A 22,822-nucleotide genomic window follows, 5' to 3' on the forward strand; every position below is an offset into this window, starting at 1 on the left:
TCACTGCTAATGTTATTGGAATCTTTTACAGTATCAATTTCTCTAATCCACTTAAAGTTACATTTTGAAGTCAGCAATACATCCATCCCTGGAAATATTTTGCATTTTATAACCAGCTTCATTATTTATATCTTATATATTACTTAATGTTCTGATGAAGAGTCATACGGACTCAAAACTTTAACTGTCTTCCTCTCCACAGATGCTGTCAGACCTGCTGAGTTTTTCCAGCTATTTTTTTGTTTCAGATTTCCAGCATCCATAGTATTTTGCTTTTATTTCATTACTTATATGATTTGCTTGAAGGTCTTTCTTTGCAAAATATAACACAATTGAGAACTGTCTAATAACAGTTATAATAGATCTTAAGAGTGAGATTTCTTTCAAAATATTAAATTGTTTTTATTTATGCAACAAAATAATACCCAAGTGCTGGAAATGCTCAGCAAGTAGATAGCATTTATGAAGAGAAACAGGATTAAGGCATCAGGTTGATAACCTTTCATCAGAACTGAAGTAACATCGTCACAAATGTTACCTGATCTGCTGAGTATTTCCATTTTGTTTTTATTTTGGACTTCCAATCTTCGCAGTATTTTGCTTTTGCACCTTTTTGATTAGATTTCAAATATGTAGGACTGATACAGTTAATTTAAACAGGTTGGTTAAGGAATTGCTATTTTAATTCCAATAAAGCTCAAAGGCCAGCGCCTCTTCAAGTAGGTATTTTACATCAACAATTTTGGATCATAACCACTGGTGCCATATTTTTCCCCAACAGCAGGCACTGGTAATGATTCTGCACATCATTTAATCATTCCTGCCTTTCACCCTTTGCTTTATCTATTTCTTCCCCTACCATCCTTTCCCTGCCTCTATGCTTGTTTGAAACCTGTTACATCCATAACATTTTCCAGTTCTGACAACCTGAAACATTAACGGTTTCTCTGCCCAGAGATGCTGACTAATCTGTCAAGTATTTCCAGCATCTTCAGTTTATTTCAGATTTCCAGCATCTGCCATAGTTTACATTTGTAACTTCAAATTAACTGTGGTTGGCATGAGTGAATTCCAATCAATTTACACATCAACAGATCAGTTGGCAGAAGTTTACATGAAATTGAGTAAATGAAATTGAATAACTGGAACAATTTGAATGTTTGCATTCTGATTATACCAAGAAAACTGGTGCAATACAAGAATTCACCCTTTTAAGTTAAAGGTTCTTAACTGGACATTAACATTTGTCCTGAAAAGGGACATGTATATCAACATTTAATATATAAAAATGTTTCTCCATTTTCAACCAGTCAAAAGTCACTGGTCAAATACAACAAAAGACAATAGGCCAAGAACAAGAAGGTAAGAGCAAAATTAAGAAAGTTTTGTGTAGTTTGAGAAGCTAGACAAATTTTAAAGAACCATTGAGCAGTTTTTAAATGCAGGAGTTTTAAGAACCAAAATTCAATATCTACCAAAGTAAACCTTGTAAAGTGTATTGCCATGGTACTTGATCTCATTGCTCCTGACATAGTCTGGTGTTTGCATAAAATGTAGCAGTAGAGACTTAATAAAAACACAGTTGAAGGTGGCTAAACCAGGACAAGAATATGACAAAGGCTACAGACAGCATACTTCTAGAAATGAATAGACAAGACCACAAAACCTAATGAAGGAACCAGATCTCAACTAATAATGGTAACTTGTCAGCAACATAGAATCAAGCTTCAAAGCTAACCTTGCCAAGTCATACAGCAACTTTAGACTTGAGCCATAACTTTACTGTTCAATAGTCAAGAAATACCTCAGCTGCAGCTGGGCTAGCAATACACTGAATGCATTTTCATACCTGTAATTATTTGTAACCTTTACCCAAGTACCAATTCCTCAGTGCTTAACCTTATGAAAATAATAGTATGAAGGTATTAGTTGTTTTAAAGATCTGTAATAGTAGTTTATGCATTTCAGTCAGCTTGATCTAGCAAAAAATGTGCCAGTTAATTGAATTAATTAGACTAATTGATTGACTTGGCATGTAATTGTTAACATACTTTGGACTGGATATAGAAGTTTAAGGCAACTTAAAATTGCCATTTTTAAATGTTAGAAGTTTGATCTAGTCTGTACAGATAAGTGAGGAAAAAGGACAAAGATTGGTGTGATAACCTTAATGTATTCAAGCTGATTATGGGAAGTTTCAATTGTTCTTCTGTTTAAAAAAAACTGATATTTATATAGCACCATTCATGATCTCAGGGCATCCCAAAGCACTTTACAGTCAATTAAATATTGTTGAAGTGCAGTCACAATTGTGCAGGCTGCATCTTTCCATCTGCATCGTTATCGTACAATGTAGCAAAGGTGAGTTAAAAAAAAAGTTTGTTCATGTAAAGTTCAGCTAAACTGCAACTGCAACCCAATCCCGGTTCCAGGCATTAAAAAAAATGAAATCACACTTCACCGATCATGATGTTTTTACTGGTTAAACACTAATGTCATATCTAATACAGGTGAAAAAAAAACATGTATTTTCCACATACACAAGTCATTATGTTTTTCAATAAGTTTAGTATCAAAGACATACTGATAATTTTATTCTTATATCCTTTATATCAAACGTGCTGCACCAAAACATTGAACACTAATGGCAAACTGGCATTCATATGATATAGAAATGTTTGTTCATGTATCAGGACACTACCATTTGCCAGCTCTACAAGATTTTATTGCCAATATTGCATGTTACTTCAGCCAGCTGAACTTTTAAGTTTCACAGAAGTAATAATTAAACATGAAAGTAAAGCATCTTTAAACAAATATTGATTATATATTTGTGTTTTTTTGCTTCAGTTAGATTGTTTATTAAGAGAATATTTGAATAAAGATAGATAGTCATCTGGTGTTTTACACAAAAAAGTCAATGCAAAATCCAAGTTTCATCAATTTGCTTTACATTCTCAAATAGGAACATAAATAAGTACACTGCAAAATGTCACTTATTGCAGTCATTTGTTGCTCTCATTCAATGTTCTATTTAAAATTTGCATGTTTGGACAAAGCACCAGTCAAACTAACTCCTCTGCTTTTGAGGTTCATTTGTGGCGACTGCCACGCCTCTTCATTGCTGCAGTGCACTGTGGACAGTACCATTTTCCTTTTGGAGCCTCTGTTAGTCCAACACATCCATAATGGAACCACTCAATGGGGCACTTAAAAAAAAATAATTGTTGTTAGAATGCATTTCAATATGAAATACTTTAATGCACCAAATGTACATTATTCAGTCACCATAAATAGTGTCATCTTTCATTTATTTCTTACTGTAGTTTACAACCAAATTTTACAGTTTATTACAATGGTTCAAACTGTTAAAAATGCAAGATACTTACATCTTGATTATCACACCCTACCATTTCACCATATGACACCTGAAAAAAGGAAACATACAAACATGTTTTCAGGCATATTTTCATGCTCAGTGAGTTATTCGTGGGTTATTCAATTACTGGGGGCTATCAAGCCTAGGCTGACTGTGCTTATCAGGAAATGACACCAATCAGTCTAAACTTTTTATGATGCTATTATGTCAAGATGGGATTTTAACACCAGCTTTAGCCTGGTTAAAATATATGATTTAACTATTTGCTGCTGCATTTCTGGCCATTTAAGAAGATTTTCATCCATGATTAGAACATTGTAACAACATTTCATGCCTCACCAAGAAATAAATTTCTGATCAGGTTTCGGTGTAGGTAACACATCTGCCAGGTGCCTAGCACCTTTTACAACTGTACTCAAACGTTTATGATTGTGCTGGAGTCTCATTCAAAAGTAAAAACTTTTTCTTTACTTCAGTCAGCACTTCATTGAGCATCCACTATATTTTGAACCCACCAAGTGATTGGAAATGGGGAAAGTGTGAAAGACAAATTACGAGTTTGAAGTTGAGATTGGAATTCAATTTTGGATTCCCACATCCATTACTAATGTGTGACAGTATCAGATTTAATTTATTCAAGAAAATCAAACATATTTCTAGAGGTTTGTAATGGGTCATAGATTTTCTCAAATAATGGTTTTTTATCGATATTTGTCCCAGGTACTTCATATTACATATATTAAAAGGACATCCCACCAGTAATTTTTTCATTCTCAGCATCATTAAAAACTATTACAAGTTTATTCACTTTCAAATTATATATTCTGTGGATAATGTGAATTCACAATTTTTAGAATATGCACTGAAAATCTAAAGCTAAATTTCTAATATAAAAGTTCTAGCATAAGTATACACATCTCCTGGCAACTTGTGTCTATTGCTTTTAAACAAATAAAGATAATAGAACATAAAGCATGTTCAACATTCAGCATATTTATTCACAGCTCTTGTATTTATTCCAAACTCACCTGATTGCAGATACAATAACGAGGCTCATTGGGATCATATGTCCAATCCACTTGGTTATTGGAATCAGACTCTGGTAAAGCTGGGGTCTGCTGAGGAATCTCTTGTGCTACTACAGATGATGAAGAGGAGGAAGATGATGATGATGATGATGATGAGGACTGATGGTTTGAGGACTTGTTGCTGGTTCTGAGAAAAACATGGATATATAAAAGTTAGAATGGCATTCAGGCTAGTTGATAGATATGTAGTTCATATTTAATAGAGTGGCAATATAAATAATAAAATCTTCTTAGAAAGACTGACAAGACGAGCAACCGACAGCAGAATGCAATTAAACCAAAGTTAATATTGGTGACAAATGGTCTACCAGCATTGAATCTTATTGGTGTAGTGTAGCAAAGCGACAGTGAACAGAGTGCATATTACTACTACATACAGCAACAAGTGTGACTTCAGGCATTCATGGGATTTTTTTTTAAAACAGACATCACCTATACTTAAAATTAAAATTGTATTGGCCAAAAGTAAACTCAATGCAATCTTGTCCCTTCCAAGGCTAAAATCATTCAGTGCTATAGCTGGGGTTCTTATATATTGCAAGTTTTTTGATTGTACAATTTAATATTTGATCCCAGAATTGTTATGATGGACTAATATGCCCACGAACACTGAATTCTAGATCAGCTCCCTATATTTGTCATATGGACTAGATGCTCTTTTACATTTAAGTGGCGAAAGTGACAGGCATTGACAGTTTATCCAAATAATATTAACAATGCTCAAGCTCCAATTTAAAGCTGGCCTAGGGCCTTCCAATTTGGTTGTGCACTCTATGCATGGTGCGTATTTCAGATCTAAAGTAATTCCATCCCATTTACTCTAATTTTATTTTCCTGCATCTTTTTAATTTCTTCCTTTTGTTATAGTGAGGATAAAATAATTTTCTAATATATGGACCAGGAAAAATCACTTTCTGATACTACAGTAAAAACGTAAATATAATCTAAAATTTGATTCTGGGCCTAATGTGACAACAATAGAACAGAAAGAGACTCAGAGGGCAGAATTTAATGCCCTCTCCCTGTGGTGAGTTTAGTGGCAGGGGGACATTTCATAGGGTGGAGAGTGTGGACGCCCCCCACCCATTTGCGTCTGGCAGGTGGGAGGGGGAGGAGAGAACAGTAGGCAAGGCTCATAGATGGCCTTCCTGCCCACTGCCAACTGAGGCCATTAAGTGGGCCTCAGCAGCAGGCAGGGGACTCGCCATGCAGGAAGCCTAAAAAGCAAACTTTGTCAGTGTTGGTTGCGGGCTCCCGGACGGGGGTGTTGCTCATTCTAAGCCACTAAGTACCTGATTGACGGACCTGGCATCAGGAAGGGGGTGGAGGAGGTGTTGAGGCCCACAACCCCGCCCTTGTTGCTGATCCCTCTCCCCAGCCTGCAAACCTCCTCCCACATCATTCATCAGTGCCTGGGACCCGTGACGATCCTGGACCATGGGTGGATGTAGTACCAGCATCACTTCCCTAGTGGCACTGCTGGAAATGAAAACTGCCAACCTCTGATTGGTCAGCAGCTGAACAGACTGGACTTCTGCCCCCGGAGCGCTTGATCCCAGGAAAGGGCCACCGCTTCCTGATGGGTACTTAATGCAGCAGGCCTTCCTGAAAAGAGGCGATGCGGGGCTCCCTGGTTCTTCAGCTGGCAGGCAAGGCCCCATTGCCTACATTAAATTCCGCCCAGAGAGTTTCATTCCAAAGTTAAGTCAGGTCTCAAATCCAGATTAATATTATGCTGAACTGTCAATGCAAATACACCTAGTTGAATGGTAATTAGCCATTATTAAAATGAACGAACTTTCAACACGATTGTTATATTTGGCCATTAAGAGATTTATTTTGGCATACAGTTCACATAAATTTTTTTTTTAAAGAAATATATTCTAAACCTTGTCCTAAACTAGATAAAAATCAAATAACATAAATTACTTAGTAATAAAAACACTTACTTGTTTTTTCGACCGCTGCGTGAATCTGTGGCTGATGTAGATAATGTCTGCGTCAGTGTAGAAGCTAGGGTTGAGGAATATCCTGTTGATTCTCTTGAGATAGAGAATTCCCGCGTAAGTTGGAAGTCATTGTTTTTGAATGCTTCATAAGTGGCCTTTATAGTAGATGTCCTCCTCCCTTCCTTCATCTTATACATCAAAAACAAAAGGAAAATCGTTACATTTCAGAATTGTAATTTAAGTGCATCACAAATATTTACTATTTTTTAAAGATATCCTCCCTACTTACCAATATTTGTTGGAATAAAATGTTCTTAAAAATACTTGGGAGATTATGTACTTTGACAAATATTCTACATTGGAATGTGGAATACACAACAAACTAAAGTACAAGAGCATAGCTAATGTTGATGTCTTCAATTCAAGAGTGAAACATGTTCATTTCTACAGAATAATTATTATAGAAGTTTGATGAAATTCATCATCCAGTACCTAGTTAGGATCTATTTCTAATGGGGACATTACTGACACATTTGGTAATCACAAATGGTTAGAATGCAAGAAATATTTGCATTTATATAGCACCTGTCATGATCTTTCATGTCCCAAATCACTTTACATCCAATGAAGCACCTTTGAAGTTTTGTTTATTCTTTCTTGGGAGGCGGGCTTCGCTGGCTAGGCCAGCATTTGTTGCCCATCCCTAGTTAGAACCATAGAACACTATAGCACAGAAAAACAGGCCATTCGGCCCTTCTAGTCTGTGCCGAAATATTATTCCGCTAGTCCCATTGACCTGCACCCAGTCCATAACCCTCCAGACCTCTCCCATCCATGTATCTATCCAATTTATTCTTAAAACTTAAGAGTGAGCCCGCATTTACCACAACAGATGGCAGCTCGTTCCACACTCTCACCACTCTCTGAGTGAAGAAGTTCCCCCTAATGTTCCCCCTAAACCTTTCCCCTTTCACCCTAAAGCGATGTCCTCTCGTGTTTATCTCTCCTAATCTAAGTGGAAAGAGCCTACTCGCATTTACTCTGTCTATACCCCTAATAATTTTGTAAACTTCTATCAAATCTCCCCTCATTCTTCTATGCTCCAAGGAATAAAGTCCTAACCTGTTTAATCTTTCCCAGTAACTCAACTCCTGAAGACCCGGCAACATCCTAGTAAATCGTCTCTGCACTCTTTCAATCTTACTGATATTCTTCCTGTAGTTAGGTGACCAGAACTGCACACAATACTCCAAAATTGGCCTCACCAATGTCTTATATAACCTCACCATAACATCCCAACTCCTATTCTCAATACTTTGATTTATGAAGGCCAGTATGCCAAAAGCTTTCTTTACAACCCTGTCTACCTGTGACGCCACTTTCAGGGAATTATGTATCTCAACTCCCAGATCCCTTTGTTTCTCCGCACTCCTCAGTGCCCTGCCATTTACTGTGTATGTCCTACCTTGGTTTGTCCTTCCAAAATGCAACACCTCACACTTTTCTGCATTAAATTCCATCTTCCATTTTCTGGCCCATTTTCCCAGTTGGTCCAGATCCCTCTGCAAGCTTTGAAAGCCTTCCTCGCTGTCCACAACACCTCCAATCTTAGTGTCATCAGCAAACTTGCTGATCCAATTTACCACATTATCATCCAGATCATTGATATAGACAACAAACAACAATGGTCCCAGCACAGATCCCTGAGGCACACCACTAGTCACAGACCTCCAGTCTGAGAAGCAATCATCCACTACCACTCTCTGTCTTCTCCCACACAGCCAATTTCGAATCCAGTTCACAACCTTTCTATGGATACCAATTGTCTGAACTTTCTGAACTAACCTCCCATGTGGGGCCTTGTCAAAGGCCTTACTAAAGTCCATGTAGACAACATCCACAGCCTTTCCTTCATCTACTTTCTTGGTAACCTCCTCGAAAAACTCTACAAGGTTCGTTAAACACGACCTACCACGCACAAAGCCATGCTGACTATCCTTAATCAGCCCTTGGGTGTCCAAATAACTGTATATCCGATCTCTCAGAACACCTTCCAATAATTTACCTACTACTGGTGTCAGGCTCACTGGCCTGTAATTACCTGGTTTAATTTTGGAGCCTATTTTAAACAACGGAACAACATGAGCTGCCCTCCAATCCTCCAGCACCTCACCCGTGGCTAAGGACATTTTAATTTTTCTGCCAGGGCCCCTGCAATTTCTACACTAGTCTCTCTCAAGGTCCGAGGGAATATCATGTCAGGCCCGGGGGATTTATCTACCTTTATTCGCTGTAAGGCAGCAAACACCTCCTCCTCTTTAATCTCTATATGTTCCATGACACTACTGCTTGTTTCCCTTCCTTCCTTATACACTATGCCAGTTTCCTGAGTAAATACTGATGCAAAAAAACTGTTTAAGATCTCCCCCATCTCATGAGGTTCCACACATAGACGACCACTGTGATCTTCAAGGGAACCAATTGTGTCCCTTACTATCCTTTAACTCTTAATATACTTGTAGAAACCCTTCGGGTTTACCTTCACATTATCTGCCAAAGCAACCTCATGTCTTCTTTTTGCCTTCCTGATTTCCTTCTTTAGTATTTTCTTACATTTTCTATACTCTACAAGTACCTCACTTGCTAGTCCAGTTCAGTTTCTGGTCAATGGTAACTCCCAGGATGTTGATAGTGGGGGATTCAGTGATGGTAATGCCATTGAACATCAAGGGGCGATGGTTGGATTCTCTCTTGTTGGTGGCGGTCATTGCCTGACACTTGTGTGGCGCAAATGCTACTTGCCACTCGTCAGCCCAAGCCTGGATATTGTCCAGGTTTTGCTGCATTTGGACATGGACTGCTTCAGTACCTGAGTCGTCGCAAATGGTGCTGAACATTGCGCAATCATCAGCAAACATCCCCACTTCTGACTTTACGATGGAAGGAAGGTCATTGATGAAGCAGCTGAAGATGGCTGGATCTAGGACACTACCCTGAGGAACTCCTGTGGTGATGTCCTGGAGCTGAGATGATTAACCTCCAACAACCACAGCCATCTTCCTCTATGTTAGGTATGACTCCAACCAGCAGAGAATATTCCCCCTGATTTCCATTGACTCCAGTTTTGCTAGAGCTCCTTGATGCGACACTCTGTCAAATGCAGCCTTGATGTTATAGGCAGTCACTCTCACCTCACCTCGGGAGTTCAGCTCTTTTGTCCATGTTTGAACCAGGGCTGTAATGGGATCAGGAGCTGAGTGGCCCTGGTGGAACCCAAACTTGGTGTCGGTGAGCAGGTTATTGCTAAGCAAGTGCGGCTTGATAGCACTGTTGATTGACCCCTTCCATTACTTTACTGATGATGGAGAGTAGACTGATGGGGTGGTAATTGGCCAGGTTGGATTTGTCCTGCTTTTTGTGTACAGGGCATACCTGGGCAATTTTCCACATAGACAGGCAGATGCCAGTGTTGTAGCTGTACTGGAACAGCTTGGCTAGGGGCGCAGCAAGTTCTGGAGCACAAATCTTCAGTACTATGGCTGGAATATTGTCAGGGCCCATAGGCTTTGCAGTATCCAGTGTCTTCAGCCATTTCTTCATATCATGTGGCGTGAATTGAATTGGCTGAAGACTGGGATCTGTGATACCGGGGGCCTCTGGAGGAGGCCGAGATGGATCATCCACTGGGCACTTCTGGCTGAAGATTGTAGCAAATGATTCAGCCTTATGTTTTGCACTGATGTGCTGTGCTCCTCCATCATTGAGGATGGGGATATTTGTGGAGCCTCCTCCTCCAGTGAGTTGTTTAACTGTCCACCACCATTCACAACTGGATGTGGCAGGGTTGCTAAGCTTAGGTCTGATCCGTTGGTTGTCGGATCGCTTAGCTCTGTCTATCTCTTGCTGCTTATGCTGTTTGGCTCGCAATTAGTCCTGTGTTATAGCTTAACCAGGTTGACACCTCATTTTTAGGTATGCCTGGTGCTGCTCCTGGTATGCCCTCCTACACTCCTCGTTAAACCAGGGTTGATCCCCTGGCTTGATGGTAATGGTAGAGTGGGGGATATGCCGGGTCATGAGGTTACAGATTGTGGTTGTATACAATTCTGCTGCTGCTGATGGTCCACAGCGTCTCATGGATGCCCAGTCTTGTGTTGCTCGATCTGTTCAAATTTTATCCCATTTAGCACAGTGGTAGTGCCACACAACACGATGGAGGGTATCCTCAGTGTGAAGGCGGGGCTTCGTCTCCACAATGACTGTGCAGTGGTCACTCCTATCCATACCGTCATGGACAGATCCATCTGCGGCAGGCAGGTTGGTGAGGATCAGGTCAAGTATGTTTTCCCCTCTTGTTGGTTCTCTCACCACCTGCCACAGATCCAGTCTAGCAGCTATGTCATTTGGGACTTGGCCAGCTGTGTTGCTAGAATTTAAGTCCCCCATTCTGTGCCCTTGCCATCCTCAGTGCTTCCTCCAAGTAGTGTTCAACATGGAGGAGCACTGATTCATCAGCTGAGGGAGAGCAGTACATGTTAATCAGCAGGAGGTTTCCCTGCCCATGTTTGACCTGATGCCATGAGATTTCATGGGGTCTGACGTCGATGTTGAGGACTCCCAGGGGAACTCCCTCCCGACTGTATACCATTGTGCCACCGCCTCTGCTGGGCCTGTCCTGCCGGTAGGACAGGGCATACCCAGGGATGGTGATGATGGTGTCTGGGACATTATCCGTAAGGTATGATTCCGTGAGGATGACTATGTCAGGCTGTTGCTTGGCTAGTTTGAGACAGCTCTCCCAATTTTGGCACTAGCTCCCAGATGTTAGTAAGGAGGACTTTGCAGAATCGACAGGGCTGAGATTGGCATCTTTGTTTCCAGTGCCTAGGTCGATGCCAGGTGGTCCCTCCAGTTTCATTCCTTTTTCGTGACTTTGTAACGGTTTGATACAACTGAGTGGCTTGCTAGGCCATTTCAGAGGGCATTTTAAGAGTCAACCACATTGCTGTGGGTCTGGAGTCATGTGTAGGCCAGACCAGGTAAGGACGACAGATTTCCTTCCCTAAAGGACCAGATGGGTTTTTACAACAATTGACAATGGTTTTATAGCCATCATTCGACTTTTAATTCCAGATTTCTATTGAATTCAAATTCCACCCGGGTCCCCAGAGCATTACCCTGGATCTCTGGGTTACCAGTCTAGCGACAATACCACTACGCTATCATCTCCCTGCGTTTTTTATGAAAATCAATTATAGTTTCGTGGCCTCCATTACTGAGACTAGCTTTATATTCCAAGTTTTTTATTAATTGAATTTAAATTCCGCCAGCAGGCCAGGTGCAAGTGAAACTCGTCCCCAGAGCATTAGCCTGGGCCTCTGACTTACTAGTCCAGTGACATTACCACTATGTCAACATCTCCCATGGGAGATGTTGACATAGTGGAAATGTCGCTGGACTAGTAACTGCTGTAATGCAGTGAAATCCAATTTGCGCACAGCAAGGTTCCACAAACAACAAATAATCTATTTTTGTGATGTTGACTGAGAGATAAATATTGGCCAGGGCATGCACCATTTGCTCAATAAAGGCAGTCTGGATAAACTAGGATGGAATGAGTATTCAGGACTAGATAGCCAAATAAAATCTCTACCATTTAATTACCTGTGCCGTTGCTTGAACAGCCTGGGCTGCTGCCATTGTAATAGCTGCAGCTCCTGGACTTGCTCCGGGAGTTAATGAGGTAAGATTGTATGAGCTGAGAGGCTGTGATGAATTAATATTGTACACACTGTTAGAACTTGACGTTAAATTACTGTTGCGGCATCCTGAAAAGAACAGAAAAAAAATACAATCAGGAAAAAGTGAAAACACATTCAATCAATTAACAAAATATTTCTATTTAAAAGTAACCATATATGATGTATCACACTGTCTGGTAACCCAGTTTCACTATACTTTATAAACTGAGCAGACTGATTGGCACTTTGCACCCCTAGGAGAATGTGAAATAGTGAATGAATCAGCTTTGGTTAAGATGTTCATAAACATCAGAAATATATATCATGGCTTGGATTTTGCAGTGGTAATGATGTGAAACTTTCAGTATTTACCGTCATTGCGCCACTGAAACTGACAGCAATATCAGAAGTCTGCACATGTGCAAATTAATGAAGAAATCCAGAAGTTGCTGTCATTACTTCAATGTTCCTTCAGAGGGTATGCTGCTGAGGTTCCCCCAAGAGTGCAATCCCTAAGAAATCAGTGAACTGACGGAAACTTCCAGTAGGAAAATCAGTACCATCAATATGTAGTTACACTTGAATTACCTAAAATACCACCAATAGGGAATTCAGGAGAAATGAATTTTTCAAACAGTGGTAAGAATATGGAACATGTTACCTCAAGGAGTAGTTGAAGCAAATAGCATAGATACATTTAAGGAGAATCTAGGCAAGGACATGTGGGAGACATTAATAGAAAGGTATGCTGATGATTACATAAAGATGAATGGGAGGAGCTTTGTGGACTTTGAACACTGGCATAGATCAGTTGAGCGGATGGCCTGCTTCTGTGCTGAGGGCTCATTGTACTGTATCTTAATTTGAATGGAAAGAAAGAAAATGTGAACTTTATTTTAACACTGCTGACTTTGAATTTAATAGTTTTCTGTATCTTAATAACATTAATCACAGGACATTATTGTGCTCAATAACTGTTGTATTCAAAAGGCACATAAAACGTTTTAAAGGATTTTTGCTGTTTTTCACAAACTTAGGAATTTTAGTACAAAAATCATATAAGCAGAAAAATTCACTTCACTTTAGGCATCCATTAAGGTAATAAACTAGCATTTATTGCATAAGTGATTAGCAATCATTTTTACATTGAGCCATACACATGATGATATAACTAGTAGTAATTTATTATTTTAATATTATTCTACTAATCTCCATATGTGCTGTACCATCATAAGCGTGGCCAGTAATGTATGGAAGGATACCTTATCAAGGACTTTGGAATCTACTTAAGTTTCTTTTTACCATAGACATATACTTTCACTCACTGCTGAGTTATTTTGCCACATAAGCATTCATGACAGGAAAATAAAGCAGTGACTTCTTTAACAAATGAACTGTTGCAGAACCAGCTACATTTGAAACAGAATTGCAGGTAAATTTGGACACCTTTATGATTGTGAAGTTGCATTCCTTGGCACTGCTAGTGCTGGGGTTACAAAAGCCAGGAACTGTAAAAATGTCAGCTGGGATGCTTCCGGCCATTTCCAGCACAAGGCAAGCCATGACTGTCAGGGTGCTAGCATAGGTGTGCTGTGCATGTGCTGGAAGCATGGAGAGAGTGCGAATTGTGACATCATGCAACTTGTAATGCTGATTTGGTGCAAGATCTGCCATTTTGGACTGGACATATCCAGTTAAAAGTTTTCTCTTAATCACTCCCAGATGAACAGGTGCTCGGCTGCATGAGAGAGATAGCCTTCTCCTGACTCCAAATCCTACTTAAAGGGCTAACTATCCAAATTTCAGGTGAGGTGCTTTTGACTTTGTTTGGCTGCGGCAGAGTTACTAGAAGTATTATGTTCAGTGTTAATGGAGGAGTTTTGCAAACATTTTAGATTTACAAGGGATGTTGGATCTTTACAAGGAGGAGTTAGGAGGCCTATCAGAAGAAAACCCACTTCAGTAATGGGTGCTATATTTGCAATCCCATAGCTGCAGTATCTGCTGCAATATAGCATGACTTGGAAATGGAGCATAGGTAGCAGAGAGGGCAAGCTGTGTGTAGAGGGAGGGGGAGGAGGACAACTGAATGGAGGGCGCTACCCACAAAGGGTCTTCAGTGAAGCACTTCTACCTCCACGTCATCTAGAAGCAGCATTTGAGGCACATTTTTATTCATTCCTGGGATGCGGGCGTTGCTGGCTAGGCTAGCATTTATTGCCCATCCCTAATTGCCCTCGAGTAGATGGTGTGCTGCCTTTTTGAACCGCTGGGAGTCCACGTGGTGTAGGTGCTCGCACAGTGGTCTTAAGGAGGGAGTTGCAGGATTTTGATCCAGCGACAGTGAAGGAACAGCAATATATTTCCAATTCAGGATGATGTGTGGCTTGGAGGGGAACTTCCAGGTGGTGGTGTTCCCATGTATCTGCTGTCCTTGTCCTTCTAGATGGTAGCAGTTGAGGGTTTGGAAAGTCCTCCTAAGGAGACTTGGTGAGTTCCTGCAATGCATCTTGTAGACGGTACACACTATTGTCACTATGCGTTAGTGGTGGAGGGAGTGAATATTTGTGTATGGGGTGTCAATCAAGCTGGCTGTTTTGTCCTGCATGGTGTCAAGTTTCTTGAGTGTTGTTGGAGCTGCACTCATCCAGGCAGTGGAGAGTATTCCAACACACTCCTGACCTATGCCTCGTGAATGGTGGGCAGGCTTTGGGGAGTCAGGAGGCAAGTTATTCGCCACACAACTCCTAGCCTCTGACGTGCTCTTATAGCCACACAATTTATATGGCTAGTCCAGTTCAGTTTCTGGTCAGTAGTGCCATTGAATGTCAACAGGGGGATGGTTAGATTCTCTCTTGTTGGAGATGGTCATTGCCTGGCACTTGTGTGGCACGAATGTTACTTGCCACTTGTCATGCACATGGGTCTGCGGGCTCCATGTTAACATGTTAGCAAGGACTATCAGGCCATCAACATCCAGTTCGTGTGTAACCATGCCCAGAAGGATCCTGCCAGTGAATGAGTGTTATCATGGCATTCACCATGAGGCAGTCATCTCTATCAAATTTCATCTTAAATATTCTCTGTTCTAAAGAGAACAGGCCAGTTTCTCCACTCTCTCCACATAATTGAAGTCCCTCGTCCCTGTTACCATTCTATTAAATCTCTTCTGCACCCTCTCCAAGGTTTTGGCACGCTTCCTAAAGTTTGGTGCCCTGAACTGAACACAATACTCTATCTGAGGCCTAACCAGTGTTTCATAAAGGTTTAGCATAACTTCTTTGCTTTTGTACTTTATTCCTCTATTAATAAAGCAAAGGATCACATATTTCTTTTTAGAAACAGCCTTCTCAACTTTTCCTGCCTTCAAGCATTTGTGTACCCATATCTCCAGGTCTGTCTGTTCTTGTATGCCCTTTAAAATTGTACCATTTACCTTATAGTGCCTCTTTTCAGTCTTCCTACCAAAACACATCACTTCACATTTCTCCACAGTTGTTTGTCCAACTTACTAGCCTGTCTATGTCCTCCTGAAGTCTTAATATCTTCTCATTGATCACCACATTTTCAAGTTTCAAATCATCTGAAAACTTTGAAATTAAGCCCTCTGAACCAAAGTTAGGGTCATTAATATATGTCAAAAATAGCAGTGGTCCCAATATTAGCATCTGGGGAACATGACTGTATACTTTCCTTTGGTCTGAAAAGCTAAGGGACAGAAAGCAGGAAGTAGTGGTGAACCTAATGGAGATGTTGCTGTTATGTAACATGAGTGTAACACTTGGGCATTCTTTTAATTGTATGGTATATATATATATATACTTGGTCTTTCAGTGCCCCCAAAATTAATTGGTACTGTTCTTCTAAATTTCATCGCCCAGCTCCATTCTTTTGGACAGTACTGCAGGAAAATTTTATTAATACATTATTTCTTTATCAGGCAGGCTGCAGTGCTTCTTTTCTAACTACCTTGACTTTTGCTGCTTCACATTCAGCCCACTTTCCGTTATATTGCTCCTGGATAGCATACTGTCAACATCCCCGAGTTTCTTGAAACTTCCTGTTACTCCTAAGCCCGATAATGCCTTTCCCGCTTTCTTAACACCATCAAGCTTCTAAGCACTTCGTTATTCAGTGCTTCCTGCTGCTTCTTTATGATTGCTTTTTATTTTTGTTTTCTCCTGCCTGGTTCCCAGAGCTGTAAAGCTCTCCACTGTTCTTCCCACAGTTGTTCCCCCTGATCTGAACCGGGAAGCAGGTCCTTTAATTTTCTACCATTATCTTTTCATCAGCCACTTATAATGAAAGAGGACGAGAGGATGCAAAAAGGGTTGGAGAGGAGAAGGAAAAAGTAGAAATGGAGATGGAAACAGAAAGAAGCAAAAGTCAAAAATGGGAATGGCAAGCAACAGGTGCCATGCCACTCACTACCTTCCACTTGAAGAAACAGAAAAGGAAATAATGACAGGGCTCAGGAGCAGCAGCACCATGAAATGAACAAAACAGGTAAGAGAGAGTCCCGGAGCTTCAGCATACCATGGTAGATCCAAAATTGTCTAATATTAATTTGTGACTGTATTGTCCACTCTGTGCTCTCGCATACAGTCAATGACACTACTTCCTGACAATAAAACAAGTATCTTTTCATCAGCCACTTATCATCAATTCTCTCACTCCCTTGTACTATGCCTTAAGAGGGCATTGGCGACCATGGACGTCCATGTGTTGGCCCATGGTTATGCTTGGCAAGGTACTGTAGTGGTTTGCTGTTGCCTTTTGCAGGTTTTGGCTGACCAGAAGACTCTCCTGCTTTTACCGACTGCCATAGGCTTATTGAAAGGATTTGCAGGTTGATAATGAACCTGTTTTGCCATGATATGAACACACCTTCCATGGCCATCAAGTCCAGGAGTGGGAACTTGAACCCGGAGCTTCTGGCTTAGAGGTAGGGACGCTACCACTCCACCACAAGATCCCTTTAAATCATCAACTAGAATAGTAAAAGTGATTAAATCTTATTCCACTATCTCTATATTTATCTCCTATTTCTCAACCATATGCTGCCCCTCACCAATATCATCCAAAAGCATAGCATTAGTTTACACATGTACAATAACGACACCAGCTCTTGCTCACCACCACTTCTTTCTGGACTCCTCCACTGTTGCTAAATTATCAGACTGCTTATCCAACATCCGGTTCTGGATGGGCAGAAATTTCCTCCAACTAAATATTGGGAAAACTGAAGCCATTGTTTTCAGTCCAAACTCCATTTCCTAGCTACCGACTCCATCCTTCTCCCTGGCAACAGTCTGAGATTAAGCCAGTCTGTTTGCAACCTTGGGTCATATTTGATCCCGAGACAAGCTTTCAACCTCAGATTTGTGCCATTAATAAGACCGCCTTTTTACACCTCTGTAACATTGCTCGATTTCGTCCCTCTCTCAGCTCATCTACTGCTGAAACCCACATTTATGCCTTTGTTAACTCCTGGCTAGTCTCCCACACTCTGCCCTCCATAAACTTAAGATCATTCAAAACTCAGCTGCCTGTGTCTTAACTTGCAGTAAGTCACTTTCCCCTATCAACCATGCGCTCGCTATTCTAGTTGCTGGTCAAGCAATTTTTTGACTTTAAAATTCTCAACCTTGTTTTCAAATTCCTCCAAGGCCTTGCCCCTCCATAACTCTTATCTCTTCCAGTTCCACAACCTTCCAAGATATCCGTGCTCCTCTAATTCTGGCCTTTTGTGCCTTTCCAATTATAATTGCTCAACTAATGGTGGTTGTGTCTTCAGTTACCGAGGCCCCAAGCTCTGAAATTCCCTCCCAACGCCTCTCTACCTCACTTTCACCCTTTAAGACATCCTTAAAGCCCACCTCTTCGACCAAGTTTTTGGTCATCTAACCCAATAATCTCAAAATGTGGCTCGGTGTTGTAATTTGTTTTGTAATGCCCTTGTGAAGCACCTTGGGGCGTCTTTTACTTCATACGGTGCCTATAACATAACAAGTTATTGTTGTAAACCGATGCTACAATTTTAGCTGATAAACAATTCAAATTACCTGGCGTATTTTCTTTTGAAGCATCTGATGTAAGCGTAGATAAAAGAGCCTCTGATTTGAATTTCTTCTCAGGAATATGGTCTGTAGCATGGTGGGTAGATGGGTTATATTTCCGTTCTGTAAAAATATCACAAAATAAATTGAATACAGATTAGAAAGTAAACACCTTACTTTCCAGCATTTTAATTTGCTCAGTAACAGTAGATTGGGTCTCAGCACCAACAAATTTCAAAAAGGATCAAAAACAAAAATCTCTGAAGCAGCTGAGTAGAAATATAAGATAACAGTGTGATAAAAGTGCCGTTGGTGAATTTAATATTAATGTGATGCTCTAACATTAACTCCAAGGTAGCATGTAACCTTGATGATTTTTTTCCACTATTATTTCATAGTTTTTTTAATTCATTTTGTTTTCAAGAGTTTACTAAGATGACATGTTAACTGCTGGGGAATGGAACACTTTTCCACCTGATCCACCCAATGTCTGCACTGAACATTCCTAGGTCAGGTGAGGAGAGTGCGAGGGGAGGGTCCAGGGACAGATAGTCAGCAGCACCTAGAAGAGAGTGCAAGAGGAGAACCCCAAGCCAGGCAGTTAGCAGCACCTAGAGAAGTGTGCAAGAGGGGGACCCTGAGCCAGGCAGTCAGCAGCACCTAGCATCACAGGAGAAACATAAGTTCATTGGGTGGTGACAAACTGCTGTTAGGGTATGTCAAGTAGCTGAGAATTAGGAAAACGCATTCTTTTTAAAAGAAGGGGCTACTTACATTTAAGTAAACAATGCAAGCAATAGGGAAATAAAGTTAAGTCAAGGCCAGGTAAAATAAAGTTGCATAATTAAACCAAAGTAAAATAAAGTTAAGGCAAGGGAAGTAAATTGAAGTCATGGCAGGACAGTTCAGTCGTGTGGAATGCGTGTATTGTAATGTGGGAAGTCAAGGACGCTATTGGTGTCCTAGATAACCACATGTACAGGAAGTGTCACCAGCTGCAGAACCTTGAGCTCTGGGTTTTGAAGCTTGAGCAGCAGCTGGAGTCACTGTGGCACATCTGCGAGGCTGAGCTACTTGGAGAGCATGTTCAGAGAGGTGTTCACGCCGCAGCTTAGGAGCCTAGAGGCAGAAAGGAAGGCAATGGGTGACCGCCAAGCGGAGCAGTGGAAGAGTCCCCTGGGGTCCCGCTCACCAATCGGTTTTCTGTTTTGGATACCGGTGAGGGCACTGGTTCCTCAGAGGAGTGCAGTCAGAGTTAAGTTTCTGGCACCACAGGCAGCTCTGTCGCACAGGAAGGGAGAAGGAGGAGGGGAAGAGCAGTAGTAATAAGGGATTCATTAGTTAGGAGAATAGACAGGCTTTTCTGTGGCCGTAGACGTGACTTGAGGATGGCATGTTGCCTCCCTGGTGCCAGGGTCAAGGATGTCATGGATCGGCTGCAGGACGTTCTTCTGGGGGAGGGCAAACAGCCAGAGGTCATGGTCCATGTTGGTACCAATGACTTAGGTAGGAAAGGGGAGGTCCTGAAAGCAGACTTTAGGGAGCTAGGAAGAAGACTGAAAAGTAGGACCTCTAAAGCAGTAATCTCAGGATTACTCCCAGTCCCAAGTACAAGCAAGTATTGAGAGTAGGAGAATTGAGCGACTAAACATGTGGCTAGAAAGCTGGTGGAGGAGAAAGGGAATCAGATTTCTGAGGCATTGGGACTGGTTTTGGGGAAGGTGGCACTGGTACAAGCCGGACGGTGTACACCTGAACAGGACTGGGACAAATATCCTCTCGGAGATTTGCTAGTGCTGTTGGGTGGCGGGGTTTAAACTAGATTGGCAGGGGGATAGGAACCTGAGGGAAAATTCAGGGCAGGGGACGGGAGAAACGGAGAATTAGTGAGTGACTCTGAAAGACAGAAGCAGCACAGGTTAAAAAGTGTACAGCACAGGAATTTGGCAGTGTTAAAGGGTATATATGTAAATGCAAGGAGCATAGTAAATAAAGTTGATACGCTGAGGGCACAGATAGACACATGGCAGCTTATCATCATCGCTATAATGACAACTTGGCTTAGGAGGGGCAAAAATGGCAGCTCAACATCCCTGAATATAGAGTTTTCGGGCAGGGGAGGGAGGGGAACAAAAAAGGTAGGGGTGTAGCATTATTGGTTAAAGAATCAATTACAGCTGTGAGGAGGGATGATATACTAAATAAAGCATCACATGAGGCCATATGAGCTCAAAAATAAAAAAGGGGCAGCCACACTGCTGGGAGTGTACTATACACCCCCAAATAGTGGAAGGAAATTAGAAGAGCAAATATGTAGACAGATTTCTGAGTGCAAAAAACAATAGGGCAGTAATCGTTGGGGGCTTCAACTACCCTAATATCAACTGGGATACAAACAGTATGAAGGGCACAGAGGATGCAAATCTCTTGAACTGCATTTAAGATAACTTTTCTAGCCAGCACGTCACAAGCCCAACGAGAGGGGGCGTGATTCTAGATTTAGTCTTAGGAAATGAAGCTGGGCAAGTGGATGAAGTAGCAATGGGGGAACCATTTTGGAGATAGATACCATAATATAGTTAAATTTAGCATCATTATAGAAAAGGACAAAGATGGAACAGGACTAAAAGTTCTAAATTGAGGGAAGACAAATTTTACAAAGCTGAGAGGTGAGTTGGCGAGAGTGGACTGCATACAGCTATTTGAAAGAAAAACCGTGTCAAATCAGTGGGAGGCATTCAAAGGTGAGATTCTACAGGCACAGTATAGACGTGTCCCCACAAAGAAAAAGTGTGGTACTGCCAAATCTAGAGCCCCCTGGTTATCTAGAAGCATACAGGCCAAGATAAAGCAGAAAAATAAAGCTTATGATAGTCACAAAAGACTTAATACTGTAAAGAGCCTAGGGGAGTATAGAAAGTATAGGGGTGAAGTAAAAAAGATATGAAAAAATATTGGCAAGTAAAATCAAAGAAAATCCTAATATGTTTTACTAGTGCATTAAGAACAAGAGGATAACTAAGGAAAAGGTAGCGCCTATCAGGGAAGTACATAGTAACTTCCGGGTTGATGCAGAAGATGTGGGCAGGGTTCTCAATGAATACTTTGTCTCTAAGTTCACTAAGGAGAGGGATGATGCAGACATTCTCGTTAAAGAGGAGAAGTGTGAAATATTAGATCCAATAAGCATAGTGAGAGAGAAAGTGCTGGAAGGACTGGCATCCTTGAAGGTGACTAAATCATCAGGACCAAATGGATTGTATCCCAGGCTTGAAGGAAGCCAGGGAGGAAATAGCAGATGCTTTGAGGATCATTTTCCAATCCTCACTCATTACAGGCAAGGTCCCAGAGGATTGGAGGTCTGCGAACGTTTTACCATTATTTAAAAAGGGTGCGAAGGATAGGCCAGATAATTATAGACCGATCAATCTGACTTCGGTGGTGGGCAAATTATTGGAAACAATTGTGAGAGTCAGGATAAACTTTCACTTAGAAAGGTACAGATTAATCAGGGATAGTCAGCATCATTTTGTTAGGGGAAGATCATGTCTTACTAACTTAATAGAATTTCTTGAGGAAGTAACAAGGAGGATTGAAGAGGGTAGTGCAGTGGATGTTGTCTACATGGATTTCAGTAAGGCACTTGACAAGGTCCCACATGGCAGACTGATCAGGAAAATTAGATCTTATGGGACACAAGGGAAGGTGGCAGGTTGGATCCAAAACTGGCTCAGTGACAGGAAAGGGTAAAGGTCGATAGATGTTTTTGCGAATGGAAAACGGTTTCCGGTGGTATTCCTCAGGGCTCAGTGTTGGGGCCCTCGCTGTTTGTTGTATATATTAATGATTCAGACTTAAATGTGGGAGGCATAATTGGGAAATTTGCAGATGACACAAAAATTGGCCGTGTAGTTGATAGTGAAGACGATAGCTGTCAACTCCAGAATGCTGTCAATGGCTTGGTTGAGTGGCGGAGAAATGGCAAATAGAATTCAATACAGAAAAGTGCGAAGTAATGCATTTGGGGAGGGCAAACAAAGCATGGGAATACTCAATAAATGGGCAGTTATTAAGAGAGGTTGAGGAAGTGAGAGACCTTGGAGTGCATGTCCACAGGTCCTTGAAGCTGGAAGGACAGGTGGGCAAGGAAGCATATGGAATGCTTTGCTTTATTGGGCAAGGTATTGAATACAAAAGCAGGGATGTAATGATGGAACTGCATGAAACACTGGTTAGGCCACAGCTGGAATTTTGTGTACAGTTCTGGTCACCACATTACAGGAAAGACACAATTGCTCTGGAGAGAGTGCAGAGGAAATTTACATGAATGTTGCCAGGGCTTGAGGAGATATTGGATAGGCTAGGGTTTTCCTTAGAAAAGAGGAGACTATGGGGTGACCTAATTGAAGTGTACAAAATTATGAGGGGCCTAGATAGAGTAGACAGGAAAGACTTGTTTCCCCTAGCGAGTGATCAATTACGAGGGGGCACAGATTTAAGGTAGAAGGATTAGAGGGACATGAGGGAAAACTTTTTCACCCAGAAGGTGATGGGCATCTGGAATTCACTGCCTAAGTTGATGGTTGAGGCTGAAGTACTCAACTCA

At 41.2% G+C, this 22,822-nt stretch overlaps 1 protein-coding gene across 4 annotated transcripts in view; it reads right to left on the reverse strand.

The window, feature by feature from the left end:
• Nucleotides 1-2,456: 2,456 nt before the first annotated feature.
• The window catches only part of ing3 (inhibitor of growth family, member 3), a 35,785-nt gene continuing 15,419 nt past the window's right edge, over nucleotides 2,457-22,822 (reverse strand). For all 4 annotated transcript variants that reach the window (XM_078568003.1, XM_078568004.1, XM_078568005.1 and 1 more), the window contains 6 exons: nucleotides 18,223-18,339; nucleotides 12,081-12,244; nucleotides 6,417-6,604; nucleotides 4,408-4,594; nucleotides 3,390-3,428; nucleotides 2,457-3,209 (listed from right to left, as the gene is read on the reverse strand). In XM_078568003.1, the coding sequence (XP_078424129.1) occupies nucleotides 3,093-3,209; nucleotides 3,390-3,428; nucleotides 4,408-4,594; nucleotides 6,417-6,604; nucleotides 12,081-12,244; nucleotides 18,223-18,339 (812 nt within the window). In that variant the 3' untranslated portion in view covers nucleotides 2,457-3,092. The remainder of the gene's footprint in view (nucleotides 3,210-3,389; nucleotides 3,429-4,407; nucleotides 4,595-6,416; nucleotides 6,605-12,080; nucleotides 12,245-18,222; nucleotides 18,340-22,822) is intronic.

This window comes from Cetorhinus maximus, chromosome 22, assembly GCF_964194155.1.
Source record: "Cetorhinus maximus chromosome 22, sCetMax3.hap1.1, whole genome shotgun sequence".
Classification (NCBI taxonomy): domain Eukaryota; kingdom Metazoa; phylum Chordata; class Chondrichthyes; order Lamniformes; family Cetorhinidae; genus Cetorhinus; species Cetorhinus maximus.